Source organism: Diabrotica virgifera, chromosome 7 (genome assembly GCF_917563875.1).
Source record: "Diabrotica virgifera virgifera chromosome 7, PGI_DIABVI_V3a".
NCBI classification, from domain to species: domain Eukaryota; kingdom Metazoa; phylum Arthropoda; class Insecta; order Coleoptera; family Chrysomelidae; genus Diabrotica; species Diabrotica virgifera.
Genome location: NC_065449.1, coordinates 239,221,544 through 239,237,661, shown reverse-complemented (window position 1 = coordinate 239,237,661; position 16,118 = coordinate 239,221,544). Strand labels below are relative to the sequence as shown.

The 16,118-nt window shown below is 32.8% G+C and overlaps 1 protein-coding gene across 1 annotated transcript; it reads right to left on the bottom strand.

Annotated features, from left to right (window-relative positions):
- Positions 1-3,488: 3,488 nt before the first annotated feature.
- On the bottom strand, positions 3,489-14,832 carry LOC114328184 (cytochrome b5). The gene is made up of 2 exons (XM_028276971.1): positions 14,435-14,832; positions 3,489-6,286 (listed from the first exon to the last, which is right to left on the bottom strand). The coding sequence occupies exons 1-2, from the start codon at positions 14,648-14,650 to the stop codon at positions 6,101-6,103; spliced, it is 402 nt and encodes a 133-aa protein (XP_028132772.1). The 5' UTR covers positions 14,651-14,832; the 3' UTR covers positions 3,489-6,100.
- Positions 14,833-16,118: the final 1,286 nt, after the last annotated feature.

Genomic DNA, 16,118 nt, shown 5'->3' with positions numbered 1-16,118 from the left:
GGAAGGGGGTGGTGGGTTAAAATTACGCTGAATCTTATGTGTTAATCACATAGAACTTAAAAAAATAAAAAAAATTGAATTCTGTTAGTAAGGGAGGGTAACTTTTAATTTATTTATCCCGTCCATAAGTGGAAAGTTTGATGCGCCACTGTCGACGCATGTGCCACTGAAAAGTGACGGCACAGTGTTCAAACCTTTTCTTTTAGGTTCTACTATTTAAGTTATAGGGTCCCATCGTGCCTAAAATGATTAAGAAATTTCACCTATAGCGGCTCTTAGTCTACACAGGTAGCCAACCAAGTTTAAAATCAATCTAACCTCAAAAAAATTATAATGACGTCACACTAATGTGGCTTATCGAACGAGCTGTTTTAACTTAGCAATTGTTATAGTTCTGATCACACCTTATGCGATTGACAATGTTTTTGTTGAGATTAAAAGTATATATCATTATTTTTGCTGTTTTGAATTATTATATAAATATGAATCGTAACTCCAAACATAAATTATTGTGCCAAATATTTATATTAAAAGATTTATACAATATTACAGGTAATAAAGTGTATTTATATTCATACGTGGTTTTACTTATATAAATTATGCAATTAATATAATTCTTCTTCTTCTCAGTTCAGACGAGACTCGTTAGAGAATTTACAAGCACTCTTAAACCTACAATGTAACTTTTAGAATGTAAAATATTCTTGTTATTAAATATATACTATACAGTATGGTGAAAATGTCTAGAATAAATTCGATATTTCGTAAACCGGCGACTTTAAGGAAAAATCCATAAACAGGTCAATTTTTTTAAACTACGATATTTTGGCATAAAGTTCATACAAGTGACGTCATCCCAATGGACGTGATGACGTAATCGATGATTTTTTTAAATGAGACTAGGGGTCGTGTGATAGCTCATTTGAAAGGGTATTCAATTCTGTATTCAGTAATATAATTATTAACATAATTGTGTAATCACAGTGTCAAAAAAAGAAGAATGTATGTAATTTATTTAATTCAAAATACATTTTACTATTGTCAGAAAACAGAAAAAAATGTTTATTTGTTAAATAAGCATTGTTTTACGCTTAAATTCAATGTTCAAACCAGCTCCTGCCAACCACCTGCCTGTTGGAAGTTTGAACATTTAATTTAAGCGAAAAGCAATGCTTATTTGTCAAATAAACGGCTGTTTTCTGTTTTCTGACAACAGTAAAATGTATTTTGAATTAAATAAATTATATACATTCTTCTTTTTTTGTCAATATAATTTAAGAAAAATTTGGACACTGTGTATAAACAATTATGTTAATATTTATATTACTGAATACAGAATTGAATACCCTTTGAAATGAGCTATCACACGACCCCTAATCTCATAAAAAAATCATCGATACGTCATCACGTCCATATGAATGACGTCACTTGTATGAAATATATGCCAAAATATCGTAATTTAAAAATAGAAATCGACCTGTTTCGGGATTTTTCCTTAAAGTCGCCGGTTTGAAATATCGAATTTATTCCAGACATTTGCACCACACTGTATAACTAAAAATTGTTATATCGATCTCTTGATCTATAACGTATTAATGGTATTATTAATAAATTAATTAATTTCATCATTCTCAAAAACATTTCTATTTATTTACAAAAACATTTATATTTATTTACGCAGTAATATTACATATTAATTATTTCTTTTAATAGACGTTAATTGATAGACTATATCAACTTCGCGACAAAAAAAAATAGGTGCAGAGGTTCATGTTCGATAACAGTGTTACATGATTAATTTTGTTAGTTTTGTTACAAGATAAATTCCCCAATAATAATATTGTTAAGAATTAAAATTTTTAAATAAATGGGCAAACTGGAGCTTCTACTTACGGTTTGACATTGCTACCGCCGATATACTGACCTTACCTTTTGACACTACAGTTTTTGTAGATCTATTTACTCCAGTACCATAATTTTCCAATCGTGATTGTCTTGGTGACACCTCTCTCTGACACCAGAGTCTGCTGGAGCTCATCTAGTGAATAGTCTAGCTATCTCTTTTCAAAGTCACCGGTCGCAGAGGAGAAAATAACTCAATTTTTTTGTCAAAGTACGATTCTATCATGTCCATATACATAACGGGAGATGAATCGTAAAACGGGCCATAGAAAACTCAATGTAAAATTCTAAACTGTTGAATTCCTGCTTCCCTAATTATTTTACATCAAAAGTCATGAGAGAATATTTGTAGAGAATTGAAATCTGTATTAAAATTAAAAGTTAAAATTATTCTACGATCTAAATGCATTCCAAAATTTTGAAAAATATGAAACATTTGCCACAGTAGGTAGGTATGTGTGTAAAAGTTAGGCCACACGTTACTATTTAACTGACAGTGCTCACACCATTGACTGAATAAAGAATCTTTATTATTAAATTAATACTTTCTCTGCAACTAAGGGTATCTTATCAACTGTATTGTTTTTAAACAATAAATGATAAAATAAAAATATTGACAGTTCAAAACTGTGAAATTAAATAACTTCATTGTGACACATTATTGCACTGTGTGTGGCCTAATTTTGGGCTGAAAAATATATTACATTTTTTACAAAATTTTTGAATATGTTTAATTCATAGAACAATTTTAACAGTTGTTTTCAATACACATTTCAATCCTCTACAAATAGTTTCGAATGACTTTCGATGTAAAATAATTAGGGAAGCAGGAATTCAACAGTTTAGAATTGTACATTGAATTTCCTATGGCCCGTTTTCCAATTCACCACCCGGTATAATCTAATTAGGACAGAATTAGTTTTAGTGCGTTTTGTTTGTAAGAAGTTAACATCATTAAAGCCTTTTTCCATTGTTGTTTTTCATTAAGGTTCAGCTTGGGGTGCACTGGCTGGTCAGTCGTATAGATGTTAAAAAGGGACGGGGCCAGAAGGCTTCCTTGAGGCAGGCCATTTTTCTGAGTTCGCTATCTGCTCTTCTTTGACGCTATCTGCTTCTACAACATTGTAGAAGCGTCCATTAAATAGCAATGATTTAATGATCCCTAGATCGTAGTCAAGCACAGTGTTTTTTTAGAAATTTTAGCAGGGTCCTGTGGTTTATTGTATCTTGTGGCACCGTGCGGTCTACCAAGGCTACCCCACTAGTTTTTCTACAGAACTCCCTCCCTTGGGAAGGGTTAAGTACTTGTCTAGCGCAGGATTTGCCTGCCTCGAAGCCTATTTGGTGTGGAATTAACTTCGCATCTAATTGTTCCGGGGTGCGATTAAAAATAAGTCGTTCATATAGTTTATACAGGTGACATATCAGGCTTTGAAATAGAGAGTATATTTTTCTATCCTATTTCTTTATTTTCAATACATTCTTCTATATTTCCACATGACCTTTTTGACCTATGTGCACATAGTTAAATTTCTTTGGGTTGTCTAACTTCTAAAAGTTGCAAAATACACAAAAATGACAACATATTCTATTTAATAACATTTATTTTTACTATTATTTACATACTTAACAATTATACGTAAAATATATATTTGTTGCATCATATTTTACGTTTGTTCTAATTGCTGCTAAAATAAATTAAAACAAAAATACTTTTTACACAATCAGTACATATTTAAAAATTGTAATACTGAAAATGATTATTAGGAAAATATAATATTTCCAGCATCCATATTGGATATCCAAATAGGGTGTACTTTATAAAAAAAAATTGATATAGATTACTGCAAATTACGAACAAAAATTTCATCTTTTTAGATAGCATTCGACGGTTTAAAGGTAAAATATTGTAACCCACAAATCAACTTTTTTCAATGAAAAACGTTCCATTTAAGTAATTTTATGAGGAATTAACCTAATATTTTTTCCACCAATGTGTAGATCAATAATTGATGTATAAATTAATGAAAAAAATTATTGGGTTAATTGCTCATGAAATTACTTAAAAAAGTAGATTGTAAGTAGTCTTGAAAAAAGTTGATTTGTGGGTTACAACCTTTTACCTTTCAACCTTCGATGTGCAATACGCAGAAAACGCCAAATGGAAATAGAGTGATGGAAGGTATAAGTATCAACATCGTTGAGCCACTAAAAATATCTGGGCGAAAATCCTTTAATTCCTGTAAAAATATTATAATGTTACATTGTTGTAAATAATATTATGATATCTTTGAACTTATACTTGATTTTACATCATGGCAATCCAGTACTCCCTCCTGTGTGGGTTGCTAACCTTGAGGAAAATCTCCCTAAACGGACAAGCAACAAAAGTATAGCAACAGAATCAGTTGCCATCTAGAATCCATTTAGAGAGGTTCCCTCAGGGCCAGCAACCCCCATGGTTGGGAATACCGAGTTCCCCTGATTTAAAATCAAGTAAAAGGTCAAACATCACATAATATTAGTTACAATACTACACTGATGATGGAATTGTCATTCCGAAAACGTTGTGTGATGTAGTCCTAAAGGGCCTTTTTAATAAGTATGCCTTTTATCAAACATTTTTGTGATTTATGGTAGATATACCAACTACAAGAAATCCATTTCCATGTGGAATTTCTTTGTCCCTTATACCATATATTTGATTTGGTTCTTCGTTCATAATTTGATGCAGGCTGTATCAATCTATCATATTAAACTAATAATACAGTATTTACCTGAGCATAACAATTTGTGTACATAATATACTACAAGCAAATTAAAAGTGTGCATTAATGAAATATTCATGCATCGTGCATATTTATACTTTTTAATGGAAACGAAAACTATTGTACAAAAAATACTTTTTTGTGAGATTTGAAAATATTGCGTGAATAACATTAAAAATGAGGTAGAAATGATTTTACTAATAATAAACATCTTATCAGTATGAAATCTTAAATTTTAAATTATTTAATTAAATTAAAGAAATAATAATTGCTGGAAATATTTCCTTAAATTTTCCCTTTTAATTGTTCCACCGTATTCGCCAAAATAAACCGCAACCTAGGTACATATTAATTACAAACTATTTTTTAATTAATAAAAAATAAAAATGAATAACCATTTTCATCTCGTTGCAATACGAATCCAAAGCCATCTTATATTTCAGTTCGTTTAGAAAGCGCAACAAGCACCCTTACCGAACGGTTTCAAAACTCGTTAGTTTTTCAGCAGAGAATGCGTATGTTACTATCTCTAAACCAAACTGAAATAATCCAGATGACTAGCCTCGCATTGCAACTAACGAAATAGCCTGGGTGTCATAGCTACATCTGCTAGAAACAAGTCAAAGTTTTCAACTTAATAAAATATAAAATAATATTAAATTAAAAACTTTATTGGGACCATTTTTTGGTTACACCTTCGTGGCTTCTAAAAATGCAAGCCAATCGGATGCTGGAGCTAGGAAGATGAGATAATTCTATAATTTGCACCGCTATAACCGCTTAGAGAGCGATCACAGTAAGTTAAATAATATAAATGTAACTTAACCCATTCACCTACACGACTGCATATGCAGACAGTAATTTCCCTTTGTAAGTGTCTGCATATGCAGTCGTGTCCGCGAATGGGTTAAGTGAACAATTCACAGCGCCCGATATTTCGGTAGGTGCCTACTTACCGTTTATATTGACGAATAACGTATGTATAATAAATAATAAACAGTAACTTAACAATAAAACAAAATAAATTAGCAATAACAATATATAAATATGTCTCACAACCAAAAAATAATAAATATAAATTAATTATATACTGATTCAAATATAAAACAACTATGTTCAAGATTTTAACGGAAGAAATATGACAATAAAAGTTTGTCGATATCATATTAGGTCTATTCGACCTCAATGAAGATATATTTGCATTCTATCACAAAATTTGAAGCTATGAAATGGGTGATTAGTGCTTTATACAATAAAAGTTACTTTCTAACTATTAAAGAGTATGTTGATATTAACCAATTGAATATTTTTAAGAAATGTATATAAAACTTGCCTTCTAACCATCCACCAATGACTATGCCCTCTACTTGACTCCATTTGGTCTTATTTTCCTGATACCTAATACTTATACAGATTTATCTAGCTCCGTTTTACTCTGGTATATTACTCAGCATTAACCCGCCTGGTTTTCGGAAAATTCTTTCGTCTATCGGTAGTTCTCCAATGCAGTACTTGTTGAGAAGTTTTATTGCTACATTGCTGTGTCCGGATCCTCTAAACGCTGCGCTTGCTTCTCTTCCTGCATATTCCAGTAAAACCTCGCTACCTCCGGGATGCTAGAAAATAATTAATTCTTTTGAGAAAATCGTTTATATAAAACTAATACTGAGATGAAATATACTATATTCATTATGAGATCTAGAATCTAGATGATAGGGGCCACTCTACGAGACAGAATTAGAAACGAAGATCTACGAGCTAAGACCAAAAATCATAGAGGTCATTGAAAGAAGTAGTAACTTGAAAAGGAGATGAACTGGACTCGTTGCCAGAATGAAGGACGGGAGATGGACTCGCAAACTAGTTGAATGGAGACCAAGAGCCGATAAACGTAGCAGATGAAGACCACCAACACGTAGGAAAGACAACCACAAACTGGATACAGAAAGCACAAGATAGAACACTTTGGAGACAAACAGGGGAGGCCTATGTCCAGCAGTACAGACAAATCTGTTTTAGGATAAACATTTCCAATGAAAACTAATGGTAAATGTCGCTAAAAATGAATATTTTTTATAAAATAAAAATTCCATTTTTATTCAGTTGCAATGCGAAGGCAAAACAATCTTATTTTTCACTTAGAATACGGAGCGCACTCCAGCACTCTGAATCGACGATTTTCGAATCTTATTGGAGTCTCATCGGAGAGACGTAGGCCTGCTGCTCCATACTCGAAGTGACCAACCATGAAAGCTTACCCCCACATTACAACTGACTTGTATGGATTAGGTGACTAGCGTCATCTGGCAATTGAAAGGTGAAGTTTTCAATCCTAATAGCAACATTTATAATATTGAAAAATATTAAAAATATTACTAAAAGATTTTTAAATTGAAAACTTATTGGTCCATTTCCCTGGTGACACCTCCATGGCTTCTAAAAATTGCAAGGCAGATGGATGCTGAAGCGAAGAAGACAAGAGGGATTCAAAAACTTACAATTCACGACTGGCTTGCAATTTTTAGAAGCCATGGAGGTGTCACCAGGGAAATGGACCAATAAGTTTTCAATTTAAAAATCTTTTAGTAATATTTTTAATATTTTTCAATATAATAAATGTTCCTATTAGGATTGAAAACTTCACCTGTCAATTGCCAGATGACGCTAGTCACCTAATCCATACACGTCAGTTGTAATGTGGGGGTAAGCTTTCATGGTTATTCACTTCGAGTATGGAGCAGCAGGCCTACGTCTCTCCGATGAGACTCCAATAAGAGTCGAAAATCGTCGATTCAGAGTGCTGGACTGCGCTCCGTATTCTAAGTGAAAAATAAGATTGTTTTTCCTTCGCATTGCAACTGAATAAAAATGGAATTTTTATTTTATTATTATATTGGTCTTTACTCCTTTGAGTAACTAGGTCCATTTTCCGTTGGAATTTGCCAGCTGAACAGACGGGGTCGTGAATTGTAAGTTTTTAATTCCCTCTTGTCTTCTTCACTTCAGAATCCATCTGGCTTGCAATTTTTAGAAGCCATGGAGGTGTCACCAGGGAAATGGACCAATAAGTTTTCAATTTAAAAATTTTTTAGTAATATTTTTAATATTTTTCAATATTATAAATGTTGCTATTAGGATTGAAAACTTCACCTTTGAATATTTTTTGTTAAGAAGGCAAAAGATTTTAGAGAAATTGGTTGTTTGGAGGAGCGGCTAACCGGACAAAGGCATTCCATATTCTGCATATGTAATAAAATGTCTGTCGTTTGAGACGAGATTGAATGAAATCAATGCTTGGATCGTATACAACTTGAGGCGGTGAAGTTTCTATGGGAAGCGTAGCCTGCGTGGCTTCCGGAGCACATGAATGCATTGTTGGAAGCACAGATCTTTACTGAGCCTTAGAGAGCATCGAGAATGGCACTGCTCTCCAAATCTAGGGAAAAATATCGTCCCATCTGCCTCCTTCTGTGTCGACGTAACGACTCGAGTTCACCAGGGATCTGTCTTGGATCTGACACTATGGAACCTGGCATATGACGGAATTATGAACTGTGAATATGGAGAGGGTACAACCTTTAATCCTGCATTAGCGGATGGTAGTGGCGCAGGATGAGCCATAATACAGGGTGTTCAGAAACTCTACCGACAAACGAAGACAGGAGATTCCTCAGATAAATTTAAGACAATTTAACCCAATTCACCTAGTCCGAAAACGCTTCCTAAAAGAGCTAGAGCTCTTTGAAGATGGCGTCATGTAATTAGTTTTTCTTAAATACCTCCAGAACGCTTCGATTTAGAAAAACGAAAATTGGTATACGTATTTACTTTCCAGAAATGAATCGATTTCATCTATTACGAATTTCTAGTATCGGTCATAGGCGTCCGTTTTGGGTAGGGCAACGGTTATTTTATCGCCTAACTTTTTTGTCTTTAATTTTTAAGCATTTTTGACTCTGAATTATGAAATTGTGAGGTATTCAAGTAATAAAAGGTACTCTTACTTTAAGTCGATAGGATACACCGTTTTCTAGAAAAATCGATTTGAAAACTTTTCGTTCTTTGAATTTCAAAAAAAAAAGATTAAAAAAAAACTATTTAGAAAGATGAAAACTCGTACATTTTTTATATTCCAGAGATTAATCGATTTCATTAATGGCAAATTTCTAGTACCGGTCATAGGCGTCCGTTTTGGGTAGGTCAACAGTTATTTTATAGCATAACTTTATTGTCTTTAATTTTTAAGTATTTTTGAGACTAGATTATTCAATTAGGAAATATTCAAGTACTAAAAGTTACTATTGCTTTAAGTTGGTAAAATACTTCGTTTTTTTTTTTTATTTTTTTCAATTTTTTTTTTCAAATTCCCAAAACTAAAAACTTTCAAATCGATTTTTCTAGAAAACGGTGTGTCCTACCGACTTAAAGTAAGAGTAACTTTTAGTACTAGAATACCTCACAATTTAATAATCCAGTATCAAAAATGCTTAAAAGTTGAAGACAAAAAAGTTTTGCGATAAAATAACCGTTGTCCTACCCAAAACGGACGTCTATGACCGGTACTAGAAATTCGCAATGGATGGAATCGATTCATTTCTGGAAAGTAAATATGTATACAAATTTTCGTTTTTCTAAATAGAAGCGTTCTGGAGGTATTTAACAAAAACTAATTACATGGCGCCATCTTCAAAGAGCTCTAGCTCCCTTAGGAAGCATTTTCGGACTAGGTGAATTGGGTTAAATTATCTTAAAATTATCTGAGGAATCTCCTGTCTTCGTTTGTCGGACACCCTGTATATCCAATACTGGGTTCGGAACACAGGCGGCATCGTGAAGAAATGGATGACACAGCACGGACTGAAACTTTCGGAGCCATCATTCTGAATTGGAAAAGGAACAGGCAAAGGGTGGAACTACGATATACGGGAGCGTGTCGAACACAGAAGAAACGCGTAAAAAACCTAGGAGTGACGTTGCACCAGAATGGGAAGTGGAGGAAGGCTGCGCTAGAATAGTGCACAACATTGAGGGAACCAAATCCGAAAAGAGGCAGGTCTCGATTCCTATCTCAGGTTTAGTACCTACTTCTTAAATGTAGAAATGTAGAGCAAAGAAATGATAGATAAAAATTGATCAAAATGTCAATCTCATAAATATCTAAAAATACATAAAAAATAAAAAAAGAATACTAAGATATACTAATCTGCTGATTATTACATCATTGAAAATGTTATTTAAAGTACCTAAATGAAAATATTATGTGATTAAATTATTTATAACTGGTATAACTTCAGCTGATAACTGTATGTATATAATTAAATTACTCTTTAAATAATGCTTAACAACTGCATTTTAATTAAATATTGATATTTACATTGGTTTGATGAACAGTTTATAAATATAAAACACGAGAAAGCTTAATTTGTAAACATAACATTATATAACATTAGCAATGGTATTGCTAACAGGAGAACCTTGCTTTGAGAATTGTTCTATGACCACTGCAATTTGCAGAGGTAGTTGTTGCTTCCATCGGTGAGATAGCCAAGCGAGACAGTCACCTGTCTGACTGACTGTCTAATGTTCTGACACCTCATTGGTCAATTTGGTCAATTTCCACTAATCTTATTGTCAGCACATTTAGGTCTGTTGGTGCTGGTTGTAGACCTCTAAGTTGCATTTCCATATTATTCCACAAATCTCATGGGGCTTAGATCTAGATTTTTTAGTGGCCAATATACATTATGGTAATTTCTACCTCGAGAAGATAATTTTAAACTACTCTTGTTGCGTGCACAATTCTGAGTATACGCACGTCCACTGAGGAGTCGGAACACAGAAACAGTTGTCTGGAGATTGTGTATCGCCTCTGAATAGAAAGAAAACATAAACTGTCTTTTTCACTTTTATCTTTACTCAGATTTTGAGTACTAGGAACTTTCTTTCGGACTTTTTTTTCTTAGACGAATGGTAGCTAAATGTGACTGCATATTGTAGAGTCCTTTTTGGTCTAAGAGCTAGCAACGTTTTCGAGAAATTATTTTAAGACGGCTGATTCTTTCATATATTGTTCCCTATGCTTCCTCGAACACCGTACCGGCCATCTGGCTGCTGATACAGGTTGCGTTCATTACTGCGCAGCACACCTGTACAGGTAAACACAAAATCAGGGTGATTGATTAGTGTGAAAAAGCTTAGTAGATCCGCTATAGTAATAGATAGCAATAAAAGTTAATAACAAAAATTGTAGCTAACTTTGCGCTTCACATTACAAAATTAGTTAGAATGTTACAGGGTGTTCGATAACAGTGACAGACCAAACTTTTGTTTTTTTGAATGGAACACCCCATATTTTATTTTATATTCGAAATCCTGTTAACTTCTCCATCACAAAAATATAAAGGTTTGTTATGTTATACAGGGTATTTACAAAGTTATAACCAATGTTCTATGAAAATCGTAATAAGTTCAGCTCCCTGTATAAATAAAAATAAGCACAACTGCAATGGTTTATTGGTGCCATATTTTTTTGTTGATTGTCAAAATTTATAAAAATGGTTGATATTGCTAATTTTCTTTATATCGAATACAAGGTGAGTCAATACGCAAGTACATTATTTTCACAGTAATTTTAAATAGAACACCTTAAGAGGATCGGTACGTATTTTCGGCTGCAATGCAATTTAAATGGGGATTCATTTTTTTCAAATCCTGAGAAAACTAATAAGTATTTTTGAAAAATTTAAACGCAGAATGAAAGATCACGTTATTAGCGAGGGCCGAAAGTCCCTGAGAACTTCTATAATGTTTATTTTAATAAGTTACAGGGGTGAAAAACTAAGAGAAAATTTAGTGTGATTTTTAATTTCAAATATATCATTCAAAATAAACTTTTTATTTATTCTAAGGGACTTTCGGCCCTCGGTAATAATTTAGTCTTTCATTCTGCGTTTAAATTTTTCAAAAATATTTATTGGTTTTTTCAGGATTCGAAAAAAATAAACACAATGCCGTGGTAATATTTTCCAAATCTATCTTTGTCTTACAACGCACTCAGCCGAATATAATATTGTCAGCATATATTGTCAGTCAGACACTGACAATCAGTGACAATTTTAAATATTTGACATTGCATCGGGAATATGTTGAGTTATTGATTAAATATTATTGAAATATAGTGTATTTGATAAATAATTGATTTAAGACGTGAACTTAATAAAATGTTATTTATTGTGTATTATTTGTGGAAGATCCAAGCAGAGAATACATCAGGATAATATATTCTGTGATCCAAGTATTTTGTTGTTAAAGATGTTCAAAATTGTAAGCGTTCCATAACAATATATTATTAAAAATCACTTTAACACTTTTCCTCTTTTCTCGATTGAGTATTAGTCTTTGTTGTACAAATAAATTATTACAATCACTGAATACATAGTTAGTGAAAAAATTATCACATTTATTAACTGAATTAATAATTTCCAATTATAAAAATAACAGTTATCCAAGAACATTCAAAACCCATCTCTTGAAATTAATAATGACATTTTCAAGTAGAATGACATTTTAGTAATGTTTACATATCCATACCAGTGTGAATTTTACTACGCGTAATTTGCCGTGTAAAGACAAAAAGTAGGGATACACGTAAAATATTTGCGAATTATGTACCCATAGCCTTAATTAATAACTTGCTCTGAAAAATGAAAATATCTCGAAAACTGACAAATTTATGGTATTGATATTTTTCGATAGTAATATAAAATACAGGGTGTTCCATTTAAAATTTCTGAGAAAAGAATGTACTTGCGTTTTGACTCACCCTGTATTCGATATAAGGAAAATTAGCAATATCAACAATTCTTAAAAATTTTCACAATCAACAAAAAAATATGGCACCAATAAACCATCGCTGTTCTGCTTTTTTTTATTTATACAGGGAGCTGAACTTCTTAGGATTTTCATAAAAAATTGGTTATAACTTTGTAAATGCCCTATATAACATAACAAACCTGTATATTTTTGTGATGGGGAAGTTAAGAGGATTTCGAATATAAAAAAGATATAGGGTGTTCCATTAAAAAAAACAAGTTTGGTCTGCCACTATGTTATCAAACAATCTAACTAATTTCGTAATGTGAAGCAGAAAGTTGGCCACAATTTTTATTATTAATTATTTATTATTATGTTATTGCTATATATTATTATAGCGGATCTACTGAGCTTTATCACACTCATCAATCACGCTGTATATTGAATTTAAATTATTTTAGGACGAAAAAATTTTTTGTCATTACTTTTTAAACCACAGAAATGTCTGGCAATTACAGTTCATATTTCTAATAATGTTTAAAAAGTAATGATAAAAAATTTTTCGTCTTACAATAATTTTAAATTCGATATGTTTACCTGTACAAGTGTGCTGCACAGTAATGAACGCAACCTGTATCAGTAGCCCGATGGCCGGTACGGTGTTCGAGGAAGCATAGGGAACAATATATGAAAGAATCAGCCGTCTTAAAATGATTTTTTTTTCGACGTTGCTAGTTCTCGGTCCATTTCGTTTTCTTTATTCGTCGTCTCTTGTTTTATAGGTGGTAAAAGTCAGAGATTAAGGAGGTTGTTACCAGAAAGGGGTTCCAACAAGAAAAAATTGCTGAGTATAAAGTTGCTGTAAGAACTGTTAGACATATCAGTAGGTATAAGAGGACTGTTAAGCTAGCGGAGACACATGAACTGAATCCAATTTAACATGCGCCAAATTTTTTCACTAATTTTTCACTCATTTATTTCCACCCTAATAATTTTTCATCCCTAAACCATCCTGAATAAGAGCGATTCCGCTAGGTTAATATTCAAGCTAGCAGAATTTAAAAAAAAAATTGAAATAACACAGTGTTCAGCTAGGTTTTTATGAATTTATAACCTCCCTAGTAATTTTCATCCCTCAACTATTCCTTGTGTCAATCAATGTCAGATTTTTCACCTTAAATTTTAGTGTAACAGAATTATTGACTTCCCAAACGGGGTACTTGAGGAGCGAAAAATTACTAGGGTGGAAATAAATTCGTAAAAACCTAGCAGAACACTGTGGTATTTCTAATTTTTTCCGTTTTTTGCGATTCTTCTTGCGATTTTTTTCACCAATTTTTCACTCATTTATTTCCACCCTAATAATTTTTCATCCCTAAACCACCCTGAATAAGAACGATTTCGCTAGCTTAATATTCAAGCTAGCAGAATTAAAATAAATGTTTTTGAAATAACACTGTTCAGCTAGTGTTTTCCTACCACCCTAGTAATTTTCATCCCTCAACTATTCCTTGTGAAAATCAATTTCAGATTTTTCACCTTAAATTTTAGTGTAACAGAATTATTGACTTCCCAAACGGGGTAGTTGAGGAGCGAAAAATTACTAGGGTGGAAATAAATTCGTAAAAACCTAGCAGAACACTGTGGTATTTCAAATTAGCAGAATCGCTTCCATTAAGGGTGGTTTAAGGGTAAAAAATTGTTAGGGTGGTAATAAATTAGTGAAAAATGGTTGAATTAGATTCCTCTCATGTGTCATCGCTAGCTTAAGGTCCTCTGTATAAGATATCGATACCAATAAAATGAAATGATCCAAAACGCAAGGTAATGGAAAAATAAAATTGGGAACGCCTATTTCTCATGGTGAGGATGGCAATGCTTCCTCAAGGCAAAGAAAATGAGGATGATTTTTCACAAACTTAATTAACCATTATGCCATTTCATAAACTTACCTCGTCTAAGAATTCCGTAATGTCATAAACCCTGTCGTATATTACAACCCAACAATCCTTATCAGTATCATGCCTTGAAACTTCCTCTAAAGTTATAACTCTTTCTCCTGGTAATCCAGATACCGTCAAGCCTGAAGAATCAGCAAATTGAACTCGCACTGGTCTCGGAGCACTGAACGAAAAAACCGAAAATATAGTTGACGCAACTTTTGCCATTTTTTCAAAGAAAGTATATTTTGAAACGGTAGAAAAAATATGTAGGTAAATACGGTTAGCGCGTTGATATTGTGGTTAAGTTCTTTAAGTTGTCTTTCCGCACCGGATATCTTTTGAATGATGCCAATCGATAAACATAATCTGCTTAAATAGTTATCAGGTTTCGCAAAGTATATGAAGGAAGGATTTTAGCTACTCAATTACTAAAGTCGGATTTATAGTTTGACGTAGCGTAGACGTAGACGTAACGGAGACGCAGTGGAAAAGATCAACACTGAATTTTGTGTACTCGTGTTTATAAATGAACGCAAGCGCCTGACGGAACATAAGAGAAACGTAACGTAACGGAAGAGATGACCAACTTTCATCTTTTACAGTGCGTTTCTTACGTCTGGCCAATCAAAATTAAGAATTTTGTTCTGTCACCCAAAGTGGACACTCCCTCATCAATTTTGTAAAGATAAAGTTGTTTATCAACATATTCGAATTTTGTTAATTATTTGAATACAATGAATGTTAAGTTATTAATTTAATAAAAATATATCATAGAGTCATTTCAATATTTCAGATAAATATGAGTTGTTTATTAGCCTAATTCGGGGTTATATACACATATTATACGATAGGTAAATCCAATAAACATTTTAAAGACCAGAAATGAAACAAAATAGTTGGAAATCCCACGGCATGCGGCACCAAGGAGCATATCTTCGTTTATTTCCTAATCCATGTAACACAAAACAGATAAATATTATAATAAATAGTAGTATAAGTATAAATAAATAAACACAAAGTTTGTTTATTACTGTTCGCATAATTTATAGGCTATGTTGTTGAATTAGAATTAAGTCATTGTTTACTCTTTCTACTCATGCGCAAAAATTCCGCTACGTCGAACTATAAATTGACATAATATTTTCTTACGTTTCCAGTCCGTTCCTTACGTCTCCGTTGCGTCTACGTCTACGCTACGTCAAACTATAAATCCAACTTAAGTGTTTCTTATCTAACGTGGTGTGTTGAAATTACATAGGCGGTACAATAAATGATAAAAGGCGATTTTTTATATAATATAAACTTGACAATGAAATTAGTCGGAAACTGGCTTCCCACAAAATAAATCACAATAGATGTTTCATATACTGAGAATTTTTGCGAACCAGGGTCCCTGCGACGAGTGTGACGCACGCGGGCGCCACCCGAAAAGCAAATTATTCACATAGAATTATTTTTGTTTTATGCAAACACTTGTGCCGCCCACCCTCTAAATTACAGTGGAACCTCGATAAGTCGGCCCCCGATAACCCGGAAGTCCGGCTAACCCGGACCGATTTTCATCGGACAAACATTTCAACAATAAAAATGTATGTATTATGTTAAAACATTTTATCTGCAGCCGCTTCTGGAATGTCTTAAAAATATCGAATTTCATTGATAAAACTTCCCTTCAATCATAATATAATATTTG

Bases quoted from the DNA above. Each gene is read 5' to 3' on its own strand.
- LOC114328184 (XM_028276971.1), bottom strand. From the start codon at position 14,650: ATGGCAAAAGTTGCGTCAACTATATTTTCGGTTTTTTCGTTCAGTGCT. The intron at 6,287-14,434 runs GTAAGTTTATGA...ATTATTTTCTAG, and splicing joins TTACGGAATTCTTAGACGAG to CATCCCGGAGGTAGCGAGGT.